The 21,633-nt window shown below is 38.4% G+C and overlaps 1 protein-coding gene and 1 long non-coding RNA gene across 2 annotated transcripts in view; one reads left to right on the forward strand and one right to left on the reverse strand.

Annotated features, from left to right (window-relative positions):
• The window catches only part of LOC121087869, a 242,339-nt gene that overhangs the window by 47,704 nt on the left and 173,002 nt on the right, over positions 1–21,633 (forward strand). The gene's annotated exons all lie outside the window — the stretch shown is intronic.
• The window catches only part of SHISA9 (shisa family member 9), a 190,375-nt gene continuing 173,452 nt past the window's right edge, over positions 4,711–21,633 (reverse strand). The window contains exon 4 of the mRNA XM_040593356.1: positions 4,711–7,386. Coding sequence (XP_040449290.1) covers positions 7,016–7,386 — 371 coding nt within the window. The 3' untranslated portion in view covers positions 4,711–7,015. The remainder of the gene's footprint in view (positions 7,387–21,633) is intronic.

The raw sequence follows: 21,633 nt of genomic DNA on the forward strand, positions 1-21,633 counted from the left end.
TTTGTTTTGGGATGCAAAATCGCCCTCAAGTTACCTGAAGAGGAAGGTGTGAAGAGCCTCTTCATGCATCCATAAAGTACCAGACTTACTATAATGTTGCTTTGTGCGCTTAGGTACAAGTAGCATCTCATTCTTTTATGTGAAACCAGAGCAGTGGTGATATATTTGGGTTCTAGACTTATCTCAGCCTCAGATAAGCATGAATTCATAACTTCTGCTTCCCAGAAAGGGACCACAGGCTCTGAAGGTGATAAATGAAACTGAAGAGAACACCTTGCTTTTGAAGCAAAGCTCTTATCTCACTAGAATTATAGCCTCATAGAATCATTCAGGTTGGAAAAGACCTTTGAGATCATCAAGTCCAACCATTAACCCAGGTGTGCCAAGTCCATTGCTAAACCATGTCCCTAAGCACCACATCTACGAGTTTTTTAAATGCATCCAGGGATGGTGATTCTACCACCTCCCTGAGCAGCCTGTTCCAATGCTTCATCACCCTTTCAGTGAAGACGTTTTTCCTAATATCCAACCCAATTCTCCCCTGGCACAGCTAGAGGCCATTTCCTCTTGTCCTGTTGCTTTTTATTGGGGAGAAGAGACCAACCCCCATCTGCCTACACCCTCCTTTCAAGTAGCTGTAGAGAGCAAGAAGGTCCCTCTGAGTCTCATCCAGACTGAACCCCCTCAGTTCCCTCAGCCTCTCCTCACAGGACTTGTGTCCCAGTCCCTTCCCCAGCCCCCTGCCCGGCTCTGGACATGCTCAGCCCCTCTACATCCCTCCTGACATGAAGGGCCCAAAACTGAACACAGGATTTGAGGTGCGGCCTCACCAGTGCCAAGTACGGAGGGACAGCCACTGCCCTGGTCCTACTGGCCACACTGATTCGGATATGAGCCAGGATGCTGTTGGCCTTCTTGGCCACCTGGGCACACTGCTGGTTCATGTTCAGCCGGCTGCGGACCAGCAGCCCCAGGCCCTTTCCTACCGGGCAGCTTCCCAGCCGCTCTGCCCCAACCTGTGGCACTGCGTGGGGCTGGTGTGACCCACGGGCAGGAGCCGGCACAAAGAAGAACCGTCCTGGGGTGAGGAGGGCCTATCCAACAAGCCCTGGCCTGTTCGGGCATTGTTTGTTTGGCAGATTCTGACATAGGTAGAATCCCTCAAACTAGGGTCAGGATTGATTTTCTTCCACTGTCACAAAGTAATTTGTTGTCACTGGTGACAAATATGCCTGTCTGATGTTTTGCTAACCTGGCAGGGCCAGCGCAGCTGAACGCGGGGTGTCAGATTCTTCATGGTGCATTTTCTGCAGAAGTGTTTACTAGGTCCAATCAGCTGCATTTGTCTGACAGCAGCTTTTGTGCAGATAGATACAGGATATAACCAGTGTGCTAATTTGGTCCTGACTTTCATTAATGCAGCTGGATAGTGAGGAAAAGCCTGGGTTACCACTCGTGTTCCAGATTCAGTTGGCAGACATGAGAACACATCTTACTTGCTGAGCAAATTTGAGTCTGGAAATCTCTAAAGCATGGAGCATGAATTCCAAGAATTGTTTTTTCCAGCCACTTTTCAAATTAAAGCTGTATGTTGGTGTTTACATTGAAAGTTTTCCCCTGGGGTTTTAGCTGTAATAGCATTTGCTGGCTCTTTTTTTCCCATCTGTAGGCTGAGATTAATGTGCTATTATGTCACATTTTTCAAATGAATTGATTTAGTAGTTTAGCATAAAACATTGAATTTTATCTTCCCTCATTAGTCACACTCATCTGCCATTGCCCTCCTAAACATGGTCCTACGCAATGTATACCAGGAGAGCCAGCTGGGCTGATTGTGCAGTTTGCTAGAGCAGAGCATGAGTGCTACAAGAGGTGCACTCTGTGAGTAATAACCCAAGCTGCCAAAGACAAATTCACATTGTACGGTCTCTTTCTTCATCTCTTCTAATGTCACCCTTTGACATTAAGCCTGTTGTTGAGAAAACACTGCTCACGTCTTGGGCAAACATTAAAGATAAGCTTGAGTTTGAATCCTAAGCTGTCAGGATAGACTTCTGCGCTCTTCCATAGGCAGCCTAGTGGGAACTGCAGAATATGGCACAAAGAATCATCTTGTACATCTCTTCAGGTGGGTGGCCGCTGAACAGAGTGGTCAGAATCTGATAGGAATGTAATGTAAATATAATGCATATCTTGTAAACCAAGACAGTGTCATGACTCCAGGTGACTTGGAATAATGCCATTATACACTACATCTTCTGCCAAAGTACCGGCAAATTGATAATTTTATCTACAATTAGAAGACCTCGCATTTTGTTCTCCTAAACCAGTCTCATTTCTAGAGGATTAGTTACCCCGAATTTTCTGATAGTTTCTGATATTTAATACAGTCAACAGCATTAATAATAGTTTTAACCCTTTAGGATTTTGTTATTGGGCTAATACAGGTTTTTAATTATTTTTTTTTTAATTGGGATTTTAATGTACTGTCGAAGCTATTTCTTACTGACCACGTAATGGTATTTTAGAAACAATACATAGAGCAAACTGCCATTTAACTTGAAGAGGACTTTCATTCAGTCCTTTTTGGCTAAACCCAGCTTTCATGCCCAAGTTAGCATGTCATCTGTACTACTATATAGGTATTATATTAATGTTGAAATAAATGACAAAAGTTATCTGAAGTCATATATAATCATAGACACAATAATTTGACTTTCCCACTCATTAAAAAAATGCTTATTTTTTAGTAATCTCATACTCATCCTATTTTCACATTTTCAGCACTGAATGATATATGAGATGATATAATCTAATACAATAATACTTCCTGTCATGAGTGTTTTTAGCAAAATAAAATTGTCTGTGCCAAATAGGAAGCAGATATAATTACAGTAAAGACCATATTTGTCACTGAAAGTCCTTTGTGTATTCAACTATAGAGACCAGGATTAAATAAAGTGCACAGGATTGTGTGCAAAAAGGATTTGTGGACTAGTTATTTTATTTAGTACCCAAAATTCAATAACCATTCTATAAGAACAGAGCAAAGCATGAATCTTTTCCCAGATCTATTAAAATCTGAAGTCTGAGTCCTCGAGACACTTTGTAGGTAGTGTGGAATGTCATGAGACTTGATTCTCTATTTATGTAAGTAACCATGTCTTCAGTTTGTGTAAGCTGAGGATCATGCTCAAAAGGTGTAGTCATGAGAACAGATGTTTCCAGGGTAAAGAGGTCTAAACCAGATGATCTTTAAGCTTTTAAACTCCATAGCTCCATATATGGAACATCTTCATTTCTTGGTAAGACATGTTTTTGTTTGTAGTGCAGTGCATCTGTGTTAATATCAAAAAGCGTTATGGAGGAAGTACTTACGGAAACCCAGCAGAGTTCTTGTTCATGGTGACAAAAGGATCAGGCTAGCATAAGAGAACAAAACATGCAGAGACACAAAATCAGATGCAGGGGTTTTTTTTGGAGAGGTTTTTTTTCCACATATCTGGAAGAACAAAAGCCTATGCAGAGGCACTTCTACTAGTGAAGCAGTGGTCCTTTTTGCCATCCATGATTCCAATCAGGGATTTGCTGGTGAAAGAACATGTGAATTAGATGGGTTGGTAGTGGAGCTGTAGGAGTGAGTTGTGTCTGCTGTAGGTTAGACCTGTATTCCACTGGGCTCTCCAGGCTTCCCTACGGGTCGCAGAGTTTCCTAGAATTTTTCTGGTGTTGTGGCTGCAATCCATATGTTTCTCCTGAGCACCCTGGCAGAATGAGGTTGTTTCTGTAGTTGTGCCTGAGACAGGGAAATGGTCCTGTAACCAAAATGGGACTTTTATGGACTATTTCATGGCACCCATAAAGGCATATAATGAAAATGAGACTTCTCTACTGTTTAAAATGGCTAACAGTAGTCACTTCTGAATTGATTTTTTCCCTCTGATAATGTGTCATGACTTCCTAGGAATCATGAATTGCCTAAAGAATTTGCACCAGGTCATGCACTAAAGTTCATTCTGAAGTTAGGTGTCCTGATTCTTCATTTCTTCTTCTGAAATTCATTGAAACATCATTGCAGCAAAGCAAAGAGAAGAAGCTACCCAAACACTCTCCTTTTCTGACATTCTGTTCTCTATCAGGGTTATGAGCCATTACAAGTACTAAAAGCCTGTAAAGGACTTTCTGTTCCAGCAGATTTGGTACACAGATGTTGTGTACAGGTTTTTCTGTAATGAACATATAAAAACTTTGAAGCGATATACACCAGTGTTTCATCTGTTCTTACTGGGTAGTTCCAATCCTGGGTTGTGGCTGAAGCTTATTGCAAGACTCTCATGCATTCATGAGGACCAGGATCTGGCCCTGTGCATGCTTACCTTTTTCTCTTCCTCAAAATAGTAGTTAACTAATCAAGAGGCAAAAGCTGTGTGTGGTGCTTGGACAATTACAGGGTACATGGAGATTTGCAGGGCTTGCATACCTTGTGTGTATTATGTTACGTTACATGTAACAGGCATTGCACATATGTAACGTACACAACATGCCGCAACTTTCCAAAGAACCTTTTGTTCAAATAACTACCAATGGCTGACTCAAATCATCATTTGTGCTTAGATGGATCCCACTGGCTCCAGTGAGAGGCTCCAGAAGCCGTCAATACTCAAAAATTGGCCCAATGATACAAGTTCAGGAATGAGCCAGCAAGTTGGATTCACATAGAATCAGTTTTATTGCCAGGTAAGAAATTCATATTAATATAGTGAATACATATGTTTACAAATAAACATTCTTAAAAAACAAACAAACATTTTATTGTAGGAAGTATTATTGGTATCATAAACTCTGTAGTTAACAAGTATTAACACGGGTTTACTTACAGAACATACAGTTACTAAAATATTTCCACATAAAATATGCTCAAGTTACACGAAACCTGTGTGAATTAGAGTGCAGCTTTAATGTGTATCTAAAGCATATGGATCAACAGCAACATTCCATAAAGGGTCAAATTAAGTCAGCCAGTTGTGAAGGCAATAAAGATTAAAGGAATAAAAGTACGATAGTGGAGAATCTGGGTTGTGTGCAAAGTGTTTGTCCCGTGGGCTTTGTCCACTTCTGATAGTCTTAAAACATATGATCATACAATTTAGCAGCACGCTTATGGAGAGATGCCGGTGCTCTCAGGATGCAAATTAATCTCAATATAGCTTAAAAAATGGTCTCTCCATTTAACCACATTTCAAATTCTCAGCCCTTGCATCCTTGACTAAGAAGGAGCACTGCCAGTCAGTTGAGTACAGTAAGATATGCCACTTCCAATTCTTCTTACAACATACCAGTTCTCACTCCTCCTTGCATACTCCTCCAAAACTAATCTCCAGAAGAATTGACAGCTGGTGAGAATGCAACCGTAGTAAGATAGCTAGTTAGGATTTAGTCGAATGACTTGTTCTGGGGGAAGGGCAAGAATTTAAGTGAAAGACTGAGTGCATTGCCTGCAATCAGGCTGTTGCAGCACCGCCATCCCATCTCAACTGTTTATCTCTTTGTGGACATGCCGAAGCCTTTACAGGCCCAGGACTGCGAGTCTACTACCAGTGCCCTATTCAAGAGTGCTTTTACTCATATGAACAAGGCAACCTGCTCATCAGAACCACAGTCAAGACCAGAAGTCCAATTGTTTGTTTAGTTTAAACCCAGATCTCTTTGACGTTTGAGGCTAGTTCATTAACCTCTTCCACCAAATAGTCCACCAAGAGGGAACGCCACTATAGAAAGCCAAACGAGAGAGACAATATACCATATAACATTTAGTTGAACTACAAAGAACTACCATGGCTAAAAGCAAATACAAAATGAGAGACTAGAGGAAAAATTTTAAATTGGAAAAATGGAGGGGCTAACTAAAGAGTCTTGACTGTGCAACTGTTGCATGGAGATGTAGTCCATTTTCCCTTTGGGACAAACAGAGGAGGCTGAGCAGGGCAGAACCCTTGTCATCCTTAGTGAAACAGGAGGAAATAGCTTAAAGGAATGGAGGGTCACTTTGAGAAACAAGACTGTCATTGAACAATAGTAATACAGTAAAGGCACCACCCACGCTTAATTTCAGTCTGAAGCAGTTGAAGATAGGCAAAACATTTAGGTGAAGAAAAAGTCCTGACAGTCTGCAAAGTGAGAATTGTTACCATCTGCCTGAAAACAGGAGGACTGAGAGGGAATATTCTGATGCCCTTATTCCCCCAGCAGCTTTCTGTGTCATATGATATGTCTCTTCTTATATTGGAGGTTCCCAGAAATTTTAAATCAAGTGAAGTAAACTGAAATAAAATCTTCTGTTTGTTATCATCCTGCAGAATTCTCTATTAGCCAGAAAGGTCCCATATGCTCTTAATCATAACAGTCTTCATAAATTCCTTGTAAAAGAGTCTTTTCCCTTATTGTATATATATTTTTTGCGCTTTCTATAGGATGGGTGTGAAAGTACAATAATAGCTGTTACGGGTTGTACCAAGGTGTTTGCTCTTGGCTTTTCACAGGTCTAATGATTATTAATAGGTTTTATACAAAATTCCTCTCTGAAATAATATATTACAGTATATTGTTCTCTCTTTCTTCCTCTGTCTCAAGGCAGGAACGTAGTGTAACTGTTTAAGCAGACATAAAGTTTCTCTAGATTGTGCTACTTCTCATCATGGATTTTAGTTTCAAGTAAAAAAATTTAGTCACAAGGGTTTGTGTTCCATTGTGAAATACAAATGGAGTTTATAATTCAACCTTCAGTGTGTATTGCTGAATGGTATTAACCCACTCTTCGGCCTACAGTTGGCTGGATACCAAGAGTGTCCAGGTGGAAGTTCCTTCCTTCCTTCTGTTTCCTTTTTTTTTTTTTATTTTCTATTTTTTATTTTTTTGCCTTTCAGTTGAGTGTTTGTGGTGTGTGTGTGTGTATTTGCGTGTGGTTTTTAAAGAATTTCATTTAAAAAAAAAAAAGAAAAAAGAAAGGACGACAAACTCAAACAGTTACTTCTGTCTTGCTGTTAGTTATGAAGTATGGCTGTGGGCCCAGATAATGCTGGCTCCGAGTTGTCAGCGGGTCGCTTAACGTTGGGTTTGCCATACCATGCTTCCCCTTGTTTGTGTACGCTTGCCGTCTAAGAGACTGGTCATTGGGATCCCAGGTCTTGTAGTGGGAATTGTAACCTAATGGGTGTGTGTGGATCTTTGCCATTTTGGATTTCTGCCCGTTCTGTTTGGTTAGGCCACTGTCGATGGTGTAAGCTCTGTCTTCATCTAGGCGCACTGGATGGAGTGGCAGGCTCCCCTTGGCAGCGAGTTCTGCAAGATGTCGGCGTTTGGTGTAGAAGTCATCATTGACTTTGTCAGCTATTTGAATTTAAAAGGGGGAGGGACAAAAAAAATCAGTTGGACACAAGAAAACATTATGCCATTTACAGTACGACATGCACAGTTACATCTGTGGACTAGATACAGTTACAGGTACATCAGCAGGAGAAATCTGTGCCACCTCCCACCCCTTATTTTCACTGTGTAGTGGTTTTGGATGTCATTATGCTGGGCTTTCAAGATATGCAGACAAAACCCTATTGCCCTTTAACAAAAGGCTGTCTCTGCCCCAAATCACTCAGGCCATTTTGGTATTTACATTATGGGGACAGTTCCTATGAATGCTCATCTCACATAGCATGGGAAGTTTAGGAAGTGGTCAGAAGTGTACAGACTTTCTTGGAAATGTTGGGCCATCTTGGGCTGCCCTGCTGTATGACAGTACATCCCTTTAAATGCAGTGTCTCATGCAGGTGTTTAACAAAGCCAGTTGTAAGGTCCAGTGATGTATGAGGTGGACCCATTTCTGTTAAATAATGCCCTAGGGCAAAAGGAAGAATGGGATCTGTTCTTCTAAATGGCTGGAAGTTCACTAATGCTTTATAGGTCTGAAAATACCTTGGGTTGCTGAAGGCTAGGTATTTACCCTGTAATTTTACAGACAATGAAAATCCTCAGTTCCAGGTTCTGACGTTGTTTTCTGAGGCCAGTGCCACTAAGAAATACAGTAATAGCCCTGCCAACAAATACTGCATTGCAGTTCTCAAATTAGGATTTTGCCCTCTGTGATTTCCTAGTCATGTGTCTTCCAATGCATGCTTTTGCTCAAGTTTGTGGTTATTGCTGGCATTTATATGGCCTTGCTTAAAAGTGTGAACCATGCTTAAGGAGCTAACAGCATTTTGCAGCAGTCCAGCAACTCATCTCGATTTTGAGAACAAGTATCAGACTTTTAAGGGGAGCTTAACTGAATTTAATTTTTTAAGGTCTTGCCTTTTATTTAAAGAGGGTTTATTTAACCCCTTCAGAAATCTGGATCTTGATTTAAGATAGTGCCAAGTACGTAGATCAACTAACACAGTGGTGTGTTAATCAGTGGTGGTGGGCTTTGAGTGTATGATTGTGTCAGCCTGGATTTAACTTTTGCAGTGCCTTGGCTAGATCCATCCATTTTTCTTGAAGCTATGCCATGTAAGGCTTCTCTGCAGAAGTCTTGTACATGTAGCTGTCTGTGCAGCTCAGCGCCTCTTGCCTTCATGATGAGTAGGCTTTTAATACCCTGCACTGTTTTTATTTTCCCTCTTTTTCTCCCCAGTACTGCTAGGAGGCTTTTGTTGCACTCTGAATTTTCCCCTTCTCTCTGGTTCTCAATTGGATCTTTATGCAAGGCAGTGAAATTGCCATGAGCACCACATTAATCTTCAAGATCAGGCTTCAGTTCTGCATTCCCATTGTCCCGGTCTCTCAACAGGGACAAATATTACCAAAAGCAGTTACTGTTTATCATCTCATGACATTTTTTGCATAATAACCGTGCGACTGGACTTTGCTCTTAAATCCTTAATTTTGTCATTGAAGAGGTATTTCCTTTTCAATGAACTGAAATTGCTCATCTGTGCTGTAAAATTAGGCTTTGTATGTTTTACCCATCTCCATCTGTCTCATTTTTTAATCGATGAGTGAATGCTTTTCTATAGCATACTGGTGTCTTCTGTTTTAAACAAATCACAGAATGTAGATAATGGCTTATTCTAATTTCAGTACAGAATGTGCAGTTGCAATTACTGATAGACCTGTAATGTGTTACAAAGAGAACTTGCTAAGTTCTGCTTTGATTGTGGGGTGAGTTGTTTCATTTAGAGATCTGTAATCTGAATAATCAAGAAGTTGTACCTGTTTCTCCTTGGAAAAGTTTTTCCAGTTCTAAATATGGCTTTTCCTTTTAATTTTTTAATATTCACTGAATGCCACAAAACAATACTATATACAAGTTGAATAAAAACAGGAGGGAAATGCAGTCTGTATTGATAATTTCTCATTAATCTGTTATCAAGAACTGAGAAAAATAGTTGCAGAATAGGCAATGTGAATATCCACACAAGTATTTGTCTGTATAAATTTTTATATCAAAGGCACTGCAAGTCAGCTGGTAAGATTTCTGTATCGTATCACTTAGACCTCGCCTATACATGAACAGTCATGCTAGCTTATGTAGTTTATATTCAGTATAGTTAATTATTTTCAGCTCCTAATATAGATACATTTGCCTATTTCACATTTGAATTGGTTTAATTTGCATAGAAAAAAATAATAAACTAATCTCATGTAAGGGTTGAATAAAATTCTAAGTTTGTACTTTTATCTTAGTTAAACTATAGCAATTTGTCTTACATAACCAAGATCTTTGACGATCAGTTACAAGGTAAATTAATTCTGTTCACAAAGACAACAGTGGTGATGCAGTTATTTAAATAATGACCAAAATTTGCAGATATTTGCGTTGCCTGATTTTTCATGCCTTGTATCTCTTCTGCATGGCTAAGTGAAAAAGGCCACAAGCTCAAGCTACTTCCTTAGTTTCTTTTTATTTTTCTCACTCGCACCTTTTCCCACGGCCAGCAATGGTTCTTGGTCTCTGAATTTTGTCAGACATTACGTATGTTACTCAGATCTCCAAACACATCAAGATCGATGTCCTCACAGAAGAGTAAATTGTATTACTCCTGCATATAAACAACACCCCCACTGTAAAAACTAAGCAAGGAAGAAATTGGCCTCACAAGTGCCTATGACACATCTGAGAGAGTAATTTTGCTCCTGTTTATGCCACCTTATATGTAAAATTTTCAGCTCTTTATTTGTTTCTTATGGAAGATCATACAGAAAGTGGAATTATTAATTCTGTAAATATGGTTACATTAAAGTTGCTTTAACTTATTCAGTCCATAGTCCCTTCCTAGGCACTTCCCAAGTGATGTGTTGAAGAGAAAAAAACAGACTCTGATCCGTAAAACCTCATCAGCAAAGTCAAGCAGAAAGCTGGCAAACATGACGAAGGGCTGATTGCACGTGTTTTGTGTGGCAGTGACAGTGTGGGGAGCTGCTGTTTGCGTTTGTTCTGATCAAATAATCGTTTGCAGGGTTTTGCCTGAGAATTTCGGATGTATGCCTAGGAGTTAAATGCTCAAAGTGAAAGCCAGGCTCTTTATCTAATGTTTTAACCTCTTTAAAACAGTTTTCTTTCAGCATGCACACGCAGGCTTATGCCTAGGCACATGTACCAGGTTTGAGTGGGGGAAAATACCATTGTAGCAAATAAGTAGCCAAAAAAGCATTAATAAAATCAAACTGTTCAATTCTTCAAAAGGGCTTTTGGCAAGTCTTGAAGCAGTCCTCATTCTTGCGTACCGGCTAGATGGCTAGATTACAGGTTTTATAATACCAGTGTGCTATGCCCCAGAGTGAGTGACCTGATGCTAATATAGTGCAGAAACAGGTTTTTTCCTGATTTTCAAAGCAGAATATTCAGAACAGTAATATTGGGCATGGTTTTGTAACAAATATTTTCTCAAGAAAAGCGTATTTATAGTATCCTGATGCCAACTACTTTAAAAATCAACAGTGAATCTCAGGAAGTTCATTTTTATTCTTAACCAGCCCCTATAAATATTGTGTGGACTTTAAACATGCAAAGAGACATTTTGGAGTTACAGGATGGATTTATTATGTGACCCTGGGTACATGACTCAACTTCCCTCTGCTTTGGTTACACCAGCTGTAAAATGAGCTGTTAACACATTGGAGGAGGTAGTTAAGTGTTATGAAGTTTAATTGCTATTTGTAGAGTATACTGAGTTTTCAGATTAAAGGTGCTATAGAAGTGCCTTTTGCATTTGCTTCTGTATATAAATCAGTAAAATAGGATTTAAAGGTATCACTGTCATGTTTGCAAAAGTAGTAAAGAATTAGAATTGCAAAATTGCCAAATGAACAATAGAAAAGAAGGGCTTTAATTCTGAGTGTTATTCTTCGTGTTCCCTCCCTCCAGTCTTGGCAGCTAATTATAAGAATGTTCTCAGTTTCAATATTTTTGTAAGGTTTTTACTCCTTTAAGGTAATGCACCCACAAATTTAGTTACTGTTGTAGCTGTTCATCTGGAAAAAAATGTTGAAATATGATTTTTTTTCCAACCTGTGTGCCTGGGAGGGGGGAGAACTTGGGCTTTTGTTCCTGCTGTGCATGAAATGAATAACTGAAAAAATATAGAAACAGTGTCAGGATCAAAAGCAGGGCTTCTCCCTTCCAGCTGAATACCTTAACTATTAAGCTAAAGAGATACTTTATCTTCCTTTGTCTTTCTAGACTAATAAATCTTGAATTTTCTTCTGCTCCTTAGCACAAGTTCATCAGGATGTGAGTCTGGGTGGGGACCATCCTACCAGAAGCTGGGATGCACCTTGCTGGGGCGGGGAAAGTAGATTTAAATCCCACTTAGTTGAAGCAGTTATACAACCATGAACCTTATCCTCTAAAAGGTGTATCACTCCTCACCCTTAACTGAGTCCAACAATGCCTTAAAGAAAGTGACCACAACTGTTTGTTTTATTTTGATCTAAACTTTGCCATTATCAGTGTTAAATGTCTCAGATTGGGACCCATGCCTTATTCCTTGAATTTTGATTTTGAAAGGAGATGGCTACCAAGCTGCTTGGGATAGCAAGGTTATGGGAATGCCTAGGAGAACTTCAGTGAGTTTAGTCTCATTTAGATGAGGTGGCCAGAAAGCAATGGGCTTTTGGTGGTATGTTTTGATTCAAGTTTCACCATTCTGCCTAAATCTTCACTAACAGACAAGATTTAGTCTTTTGCTGATTGATGACAGGCCATGACCAAACTTGGAAGTTTCACATATTTTTCATAATCCACAGTTATATAACAAAAGCATGTAAACCAGTGAGTTGTTACTAAATATAGAGTAAATTATATGGAGTAAATATATAGTAAGTTATAGAGTAAATACCATGGATGAAAACATGTTTTCTTGAAAATCAGTGGCAAAAATCCTTGTGGCTATAACAGGGCTGGAATTTCTCAGTGCACTTATTTGAGTGCAAGTTGTCTGTGCTAAGCAGTGGCCCTAAAGCTGTGTAATATTGTCCTGCTCCCTAAGCTAAGCAGTCTTCAAGGTGGCTGTGTAACCACTTTTGGCATAAAGTTGTGTGAACATGCATTAGCATCGTGTAATGCTTTCTTTTTCTTGTAAAATACTGCAGTTACAAGTATTCCTGTGTAGAAAGTACAGCTACATAAGGAGATCCTGGGTAATTCTGAAGTAGTGTTTTTTACTCTCTTCCTTGTTGACAATCCTCTTATCTTTGTGGGTCCATAAAATGGCTCTGAATTCTTGCACCACTTCTTACAGCTATGGGAGAAGTGTAGAATCATAAAAGACAATTATGTCCTACAGATTCTGTGAAAGTAGGCACCTAGGAGTGGGAAGAAACCTCTGAAATGAGAGAGGAGAATCCACAAAGGAGTGAGGTCATATAAAAGCTCTAAAGACATTAAGAAAAAAAAAAAAAAAGCTTCAGCGAGAGCTTGCAGTCACAGTCAGAAGATACAAAAATACATAGGGAACCCTGGTTCTCACTAGGTGCTTCACAGAATTGTTTGTTATCTGAACGTATTTTAAGAACTACTTTGTGAGCTGCAGAGCTTTATTCTAGCCACAAAGAGATTGTATTTCAAATTTAGGACTAGAGATACAGAAAGCAAGTCAATGGAAAGTGCTGGGGGACGGGTTAGCAATGAAAGGATTACAATGGCACACCAGATAACAGCCAAATTACACTAGCTGCCTATTTGTAGATTTTTTTCTGTGTAACAGTAAAGCTAACTCTATGTAATATTTAACAGTTTATAACAAGGCTTTGCTTCTAAAGCCATGACTTTGCTAAGACTTTCAGGTAAGTGTAGTTACCTGGAGCTGGGGGACCCTTACATGTCCCTCTCTAAGTAATGAAAGTGAAAACTCAAGGAAAGACAGAAGGGTCACGAATCCTGGCTCAATGACAACACAGGAATTTTGCCCAGGGAAATACTAGGTGGCTGCCTTTGGTGGTGCTGTTGTGGATCCTGTCTGATTGTGTGATTGCGTATTCATTTGCTTTTCTAAGCTGTCATTGAAGACAATATGTTCAAAGGCTTCCAAGATAACAAGCTAACTCTATGGGAGAGCTTTTGCAGTTCATTTGAAAATCATTTTTACACTAGCACAAGTTTTTTTCTTGGGTAAGAGGGAAAAACTAGCATGGACTGAGTTAATATTAGCTGTTGCTAGGTATTAATTTGATTCAATAAATTAACTGAAAATTGTGTTCCATCCAGTAAAACAAATAACTAATGACCTATTTTTTGAATGAAAGGATTCATCAAGCATCATGGAGCATAGAAGAATTTGCTTTGCATAACATGAAGTCTGTTGGAAAATAGAATACAGCTAGATGTTGCAGGTAGACATGATTCTGTTCATATAATGCCAGCAGTGGATAGAACGAAATGATAGCTCTGTGTGTGGCCAAGAGAAAGGACTGTAACTACTTCACAGTTGGTGACTGGCTGTTCCCACCTCATGGGCACTGGCCTGGCTGTGTATAAGGTGGGGCAATTTTAAACCATGCTGAATTCTAAGAAAGGGCAAAGGCCATTTTAAATAATTTTTGCATCCCTCCTTCTCCATTCTTGTACTGAGCTCTCAGAATGCAGAATTCAGCCTGTGGGCTGCAATGCATTGATTTCTGTTCTAGATATTTGCCTTTCTTCCCCCAGAAATTCTAACACCAGTTTGGTTTTATTTAAGATGTTCTGGAAAGGAAGAAAATATTTTATGTCTGTGGATTCTTTCTCATGGTTTTTATTCACTATTGCTGATTCAGGTAAAGAAAAATACATAATGCATAGAACCACCCATGAATAACTTTCGTAGCTTAGGTAGAACCTACTTTCTGTGATTCCTGTCCTTGCCATCTTTACCACTTTATCTGTTTACTCAGTTCTTACATTGATCTGGACAGATACCAAGCATGAAAAGACATATTATATCAACCTTTTCTTCTGCAGTCATTGTTTGAAAGGAGCTTGTCCACCTCCAGACACCAGATTGCATTTTGTTTTCCCAGAAAAAAAAAAATATTCTACTTTCATGATATCAGACATGATGAAACACAAATATGTATGTCCAAACATTTCTTCTCATCTGTTGACTACTTTCATGACAGTTTCTGAAAGGCTGAAGAGGCCAGAATATTTCTGGGTTTTGAAATGCATTAGGAATGGTTTAGAATAGGAATGTAATCAGACTTGGTAAGCAGAGCCTCCAGTCTCAGCAATGTTCTTTTTATCCACTACAGGCAGCAAATGCTGCTGCTTGTTTGGGGATGCTAAGACATAATTTGATTAACTCCTCAGGCATCAGTCATCATATGTGGTACCTTATGTACCGTGTTACAGTTCCCTGGAACACAAGAGTAGCCACGTGTCCATCAGCAGAAGCACCCCTCTTCTGACAGCGTGCCAAAAAAAGCACAGCACTGCAAAGTCTATTTTTTCTTTTTACAAATATTTTATTTACTGTGTAAGTTTAGGCAGGTTTCTCCTTGGACATGTAAGACAGCTTTTCCGGTTGGGCTTTGTATACTTGACTGCCTTGATTTACAATCGATTGCAACATTTATGATTCAATTTTGTAGAGTGCAGCAAGGATACCATGATTTGGGTTTGGTCAAAATACTCAAGACATACACACATTGTACCTAATATAGAGAACAATGACACACACAATGGTTGTGTCTAACCAGTGTAAAGAATACTAGAGCTTTTCTGATTTACCAGAATTAGTAATTTCTGTCAACCTGAAAACAAATGATGGCTACGTCATGTTAATTAACATTAAAATAGTAAATGTTTTCAGGAGACCTGAAATATGTTGCATGCAGATAGACAAAGATCACACTATGTTACATCCTCAAGTGATTTAATGTTTCAAATTCAAGCATCAAGATGTTAAACTGCTGGTACAGTATCATGCAGTGAATGGTAAACTTGAGAAGGAAATAAGATTGTCAGTTCTATTCTTGAACCAATGGATGAAATTGTAAAGGAAGTCTAAGGGAATTATGTATTCAAATCTTTGGCACTTTGAAAATGCAGCCAGTGGCTGTCCTGTAACTGTAAATCTGGTTTTTTCATTATTTTTTTTCCTAAAGGCCTCTAAGCTCATGTCCTTTCATGGCATCTACAATTACAAATATATATGAAAAGGTCTGCTGTGAAATATTTATTTTGTTTTATCTCATTTAGGCATATTTATCACTTTGAGTTTTATTAGAAACCTTATATATGGTAAGAAAACTTGCCTTTTGAAATAGAAACTATCTAAGGAGTCATGCTGTCATGCTTAGCTTCTGAATAAAGCATGACTGTGGCATAAACTGATTATAGGAAATGAGGGTTTGGCTTGCTTTCTAAAAATGCTGTCCGAAGCCAAAGAGGTTAACACTTAGGAGACTTGCTTAAAAGGCTTCTTCTGCTTCTTCCTTCAGTTATCTTGCTTGCTTTTTCACTGGGTAGTTTTTAATGCTTCTCAGGCAAATCAGGACAAATCTGATTGTGTCAAAAGCTCACAGCAATGCTTTCATACATGAACAATAATATGGAATTGTTTGTAACCTTTTTGGTTGGTGAGGACCTTCAGTTTGTTTAAGGGCAGGGCTTCCTAACTATTCCAGGAGCACCGCTTCGTTGTACATTTGCAGAGAAACTGTGCAGCCATGTGCAATAACAGGCCCTAGTACTGCAGTCAGTAATTCAGGCAGTCCACACACAGCAGCGTGCCTTGCTTCTGGGAGTGGACCGCAAACCAGGTAGACTGTCCTGGCAGGCTGCACACTGAGTAGTATGTGGGTCACGTTGGAAAAAAATTCACAGTGTTCTGCAATGTGATTCAGCATCTAAAAATGTGTGTTTGTTTTTTCCTTAAGGTGTCAATTTATCTTATTTAATGTTGACTGAAAAAGCTGTTATATTCCTGACCACATTTATTTGTAATAACTGTTCTTAGCATGAACCTAATTTCATTTTTTTCACACATCCCTGTTGGCATTCTTCTGTGTTCTGAATTTCATTTTCAGTTTTAATACTTTTTATTAGATGTTTTTGGGTCTTTTAGTATACTGCTGGTTATAACTCTTAAACATATGTCTCAATCAGCTACAAATACTTCTAGTTGTGATGATGTAGGAAGCCGCATGAGAACCCAGAAGACCCTTTTCAAGTCTCTAAATGCCTAATTAAGACGTGTTTTTAGTGCTGAAATAAACCAGCATTTTTCTGGCTTTCAACTGACATCATACTAGATTTATGTTATTTTTTCTGTGTATGAATGAGGCCTAAAGGCTTTTTGAATTGCACTGGTTAAATGAAAAAGGTCCTAGTGATGTAATAACTATTTTTTGAAGGAGTTATTTTTATTTGGTCTGTTTCTTAACTGCTGTAATTTTAAAGAATTTTTAGCAATCATTCTGGATTGAAGTTGATTTTTTTTTTTTTTCCAAATTAACTGTGGCATAAGTTGTTTCTATTAGAAACTTATCTTTTCTATTCTTTTTGCCAGAAGGAATCCTTTTCAAGAGAGAGTTATTAAGCAAGAGAAAAAGAAAATCTAGGAAGTAATTACATAGCCGTACATGCACACATTCAGTTCTGTTTTTTCTTGTCCTTCTCTCCCTGCCTCCCTCCTGTTAGAATATGTGGCATTTGTATTATTAGTCTTGTGCATAATTGCCAGAGGTTTTCAAATCAGAGTTGTGTGTCAAACTGTAAAGAAATAGTGTTCTTTGGCAACTGCCAAACTTCCACTGTCAGAAGAAAATCAGTTTCATAAGGTTTTCATAGATATTGGGCAAACCCAAAGGCAAAGCAGAACTAATGCCTGTTCTGAACAGATCCCTCTGAACAGCCTTCACATAAAGCAAAAGCATTTGTGTCTGACAGACAGTCAAGGAAGAATCAGTAATGAATCTCTCTTCAATGAATATTTAATCATGCACACACACATAAGAATTCTGCCATATCAGTGTTCAGCTCCCACCTCTACCTTTTTTTCCAGGAATTGCAATCATAACCATCACTTGTGAAAATGAGAACCAAAAGCACTCTGCTGCAGATCTTCCTCCCCCACTGTAGCAGATCCCTTGCAAGGGAAGGTGAACTTTTTGCAGGAGCACCTTCCATAGCCTAGAAAGCTTTGCAAACTTTCCCACTATAAAACCTACCAATTGTACTTAATATTATCATTAGGATGGGACAGACTGATATTTTTGTAGTGATTTTTTTGATGCTATAATATCATAGCTACTATATCTCAGATTCCCTACCCCCCCAACTTCTTTTTTCCTCTTATCCTTCTTCAAATAAGCTGTCAGGGAAGGACTTTCAGAAAAATTAACTGTGTGCATTACAAATCACGTTACTGCTCTTCCTCCTTCCATGCCTCAAGCCCTTTGTTATTATAGTATGAGTGTGTAGGAGTAAAGCAATGATCTCTGTGGCTTTTATCTGTGTAATTTCTCTCTTAAACACATTTACTGTCTTTAGAACATCATTTGCAGAACCAAAATAGCAGAGAGATAACTGCTGCTATTTATATTATATTGTTAATAAAGGATTCATTCCTATCAGTTGTCTTACTCTTCTTACTTGGTACTCATGGATAATTCTGAAGAACATCACACTACTGCTGTTGACATATACCATGTACAAAGCTGGAGAGTATTAAAGCTTTTGAGATTTTGATTTCAGTTAGACCCCAAAAAAGGATTATTTGCTTAAGTAAACTTGACTTGCAACAATGTAATCCTCATACCTGTTTAAAATTACTAAGACAGACCTGAATGTTCATGTCACAAACACTGTAAATGCAACAGACTTGAATGAAATACTTAAAAGTCTGTTATCTGCATGGAGATATGAATCTGCAGGCAGATTCTGATGTATTTAAAGAAATAATACTTTCATACAAAATTAAAACCCAATGTGAATCAGTAGAACTATGGGAAAGAAAGTACGAGTATAGGAATTGAAGTCTGTTTCGCACTGAGTTTGCTTCCCAAACCCCAAATTCTTAAATTTATTCCAGAATTAAGCATATTGATTGTAGTAGGATTTCAGAGTTATACTCTCTGCCTTCACTTCATTATTCTTTGGTGGGTTCTTGGGAAAAATTAAATCAAAATCCTACCTTTAAAATCTACCTTTCATTTTTCACCTTTTGATTTTTAAGAATAAAAAATCCTGGATCAATAATTATAACCTAATTTATATTTGGATATTGTCAGCATAAAAGACTACTTAATAAATAAAAGTGCTCCCTGAAAGCCTTTAGTTAGAGAAACTGTTTATTTAATTCAAGAAAATTATCTTCAGTACTTTTCCCCAGAATCAATTCAAAGTTAACATTTTGAAATCACTTAGAACTTCACTTCCATGTGCTGAGTTTAAAACATTTTCTAACTACTGCAGGTATTTAAAAATGGTAATGAGCTCAACATATATTCTTAAAATCTCAGTTAATTTTTTGAAAAACATCTATGTGTGGATTTGGGTCACCCGTAAGTTATAAGTTTTGATCATTTTGTACTTCTGAGAACCACTTGCAGGATATTACATGTTGAGCACCTGTATGAAACTTATGATAACCTGTAATAAACTTATTGCAAAGATATTGCTGTAAATGACCTGCACAGCTAATAGTTCAGGATGGAAAAATTAGTGGAGTATGTTCAGAACAACTAGTACCATTGATATGTAGGCTCAATGTTTGGAATTTTAAAAGCCACACTTCAGACTAAATCTAGACTTTAGCTGGGATCCCACAGTGTTTCTATTTATCTGCAAGTATTCACAATTGTTTTCTTATCTTTATGATCAACCTCTGCTCTTAAATAGTGTTTAAAAAAATTGCATTGCAGAATGAGAAGTATGTTTATACAAAGATGTGTGTTTACAATGCAAAATATAACAGTTGCAGAAAACAATGTTTAAGAAGGATTGCAAGTGAAAATGCTTAACATTGTTAGACTTTGTCTTCACGTGAGCTCAGCTTTGTTTATTTGTTCACTTCTGTTTAGCCTTATTGCCTAAGTGTAAAGTTTCACTTACTTGTATCTTCACTTTATGTGTAAAAAATCCTGTGCATCATTCATTAATGCTTCATAGAAATAGGTTTGATTAACCCATGCTTGATTTAGATTTACTAGTTTCCTTCCTGTGGCCATCACTGATCTCCTTTGTAGGGAATCCAGTGTAGGGAACATGGCTGGAAATTATATAAATTTCAAGAACAAGAATTAAGGATGTGCAGATTTAAATTTGCTATTTTGGCATGAAAAATAGGTTAAGAATTTAATAGATCCTTATAAATATTCTTCATCCAGCATAAAACCAGGTAGTGGACCAAATTCAGACAAAAAAAATTCAATAGGTGTGAATCCAACCCAGAAAACTGACAGTACTGAGACCTAAACTAAATGGGCCTGAAGGTTAGATTTGCTTTCTTTCACATGTTCAATGTGTTGCTGAAATCTTAAAAATGAGACAACGTAGATGGAAACGTTTAAGAGCAGCTTATTTTGGTGTTAAAACTGCTTCTTGTAAAAGAAAGACTATTTGCAATTTCCTCCTGGCAGCCTAGATGTTGTTTCTGTTAAGACCAATGTATACCCAAAGAGTTACCTTTTCACAGCTCTGCTTATTTGCTAAAGGATGGCATAGGCAATGCCTGCTCAGGTGCCTGATCACTTGGAGCAGGATTCCTCAGCCTCAGAAAGAATAACACCCTGTAGATTTTATAGTAAAATGTTGTTTCTTTAAAAGGCTGTAAAAGAATGTCAGTGATGTAAATGATCTTGCTCAAGATACTGAGGCTTTGTATGAACAACATATTTATAATTAAAATATGGCTACTCACTGGAAGAAGAAATTAGTGTGCTGGACGGAAAAATGCGAAAAATTTTGATCAAGACTCCCCGAGCATTTTTTATTTGCCTATGACAGAGTGCCTGTGGGTATCAGAAGCTAATTTGGTAAATAAAACGTAGGAAACAATTAAATGATTTAGTGCAAGCAAGAAAAGGTCTTGAAAGGCTGCACGAGCTGGGCAGGACCTGAAGCTTGGGGGGTCTCAGCAGAAGACACAGGTGGAACAAGAGACTTCATCTTGCTGGGAAATGGGAAGGCTGAGGGAACGGTGCTACCGGGGGGTGGTAAGGGGAGGCTTGCTGCTCAGTGCTCCTTGGCTTCTCTCCTATGCCTGAAGGAGAAGCAAGGATTAAAGTATGAAAGACTTCCTCAACAAATGAACACTCAAAAGCTTCAAATTCTGCAGCCACACTGGGCTAAGTATATAATAATAATAATAAGATACCAAGCTTTTATGTCATATTTCCTTGAGATAGAACCGTAGTTCCGGCGCTGAAATGGGCAGATTGCCTAGTCTGGCATTATGCGTGACACTGAACATACCTCTAGATATATGAAATCATTAACTGAATCACCCTCTGGATATGAAAAATGATGCATTAATCTGTACTTCCTTGTCTGTTTTCATGGTGTTAAATCCAGGGAGCTACTCCCATGTCCCAGATTTTTTTAATCCATTTTTATGTAACTGCTTATGGAAGTAGTAGCTGAAAATTTCTTTACTCTTTGAAATGAAAACACAACTCCTTTTTGAGCCTTCCAAAGACACATGAATATTTACCTGTCAGTGTAACAGGGTGGCTGGTATAGGAGAATAACACAAACATACTGTGCCCAACAATTCTGTAGTTCTACCTTTTCTAAAGGTGAATTGTATCAATCCCTGTGAATGCATGGGCAGGCTTTTTTCCCTGTTGTGTGTTTCCTTTTTTCCAATTACAGTATTATTTTTTTTTCAGCCCAGAGCATAATGAACTATGGGAACAGTACAGAATCTCATCTGGTGAGAGAGGTACCAGATTCTTAGGGGGCAGTTGTGCAGTCACTTCTATCCTGGTAAGACAGATCTTGTGTCAGCATAGGGTTACAATGATTTTTATGGAAACTGAGGATCTGAAGCTTAAGAGAAGGTACCACCAAATTTCACATCAGACAGGAGGATGGTTCAAAGATAACATCTTAGAGTTAACCTTATGGTGATCTTCCCCTTTGGATCCTTCTGTGTGTGTAGCTGTAAAGGACAAACAAAC

This window comes from Falco naumanni, chromosome 4 (assembly GCF_017639655.2).
Source record: "Falco naumanni isolate bFalNau1 chromosome 4, bFalNau1.pat, whole genome shotgun sequence".
In the NCBI taxonomy this organism is placed as follows: domain Eukaryota; kingdom Metazoa; phylum Chordata; class Aves; order Falconiformes; family Falconidae; genus Falco; species Falco naumanni.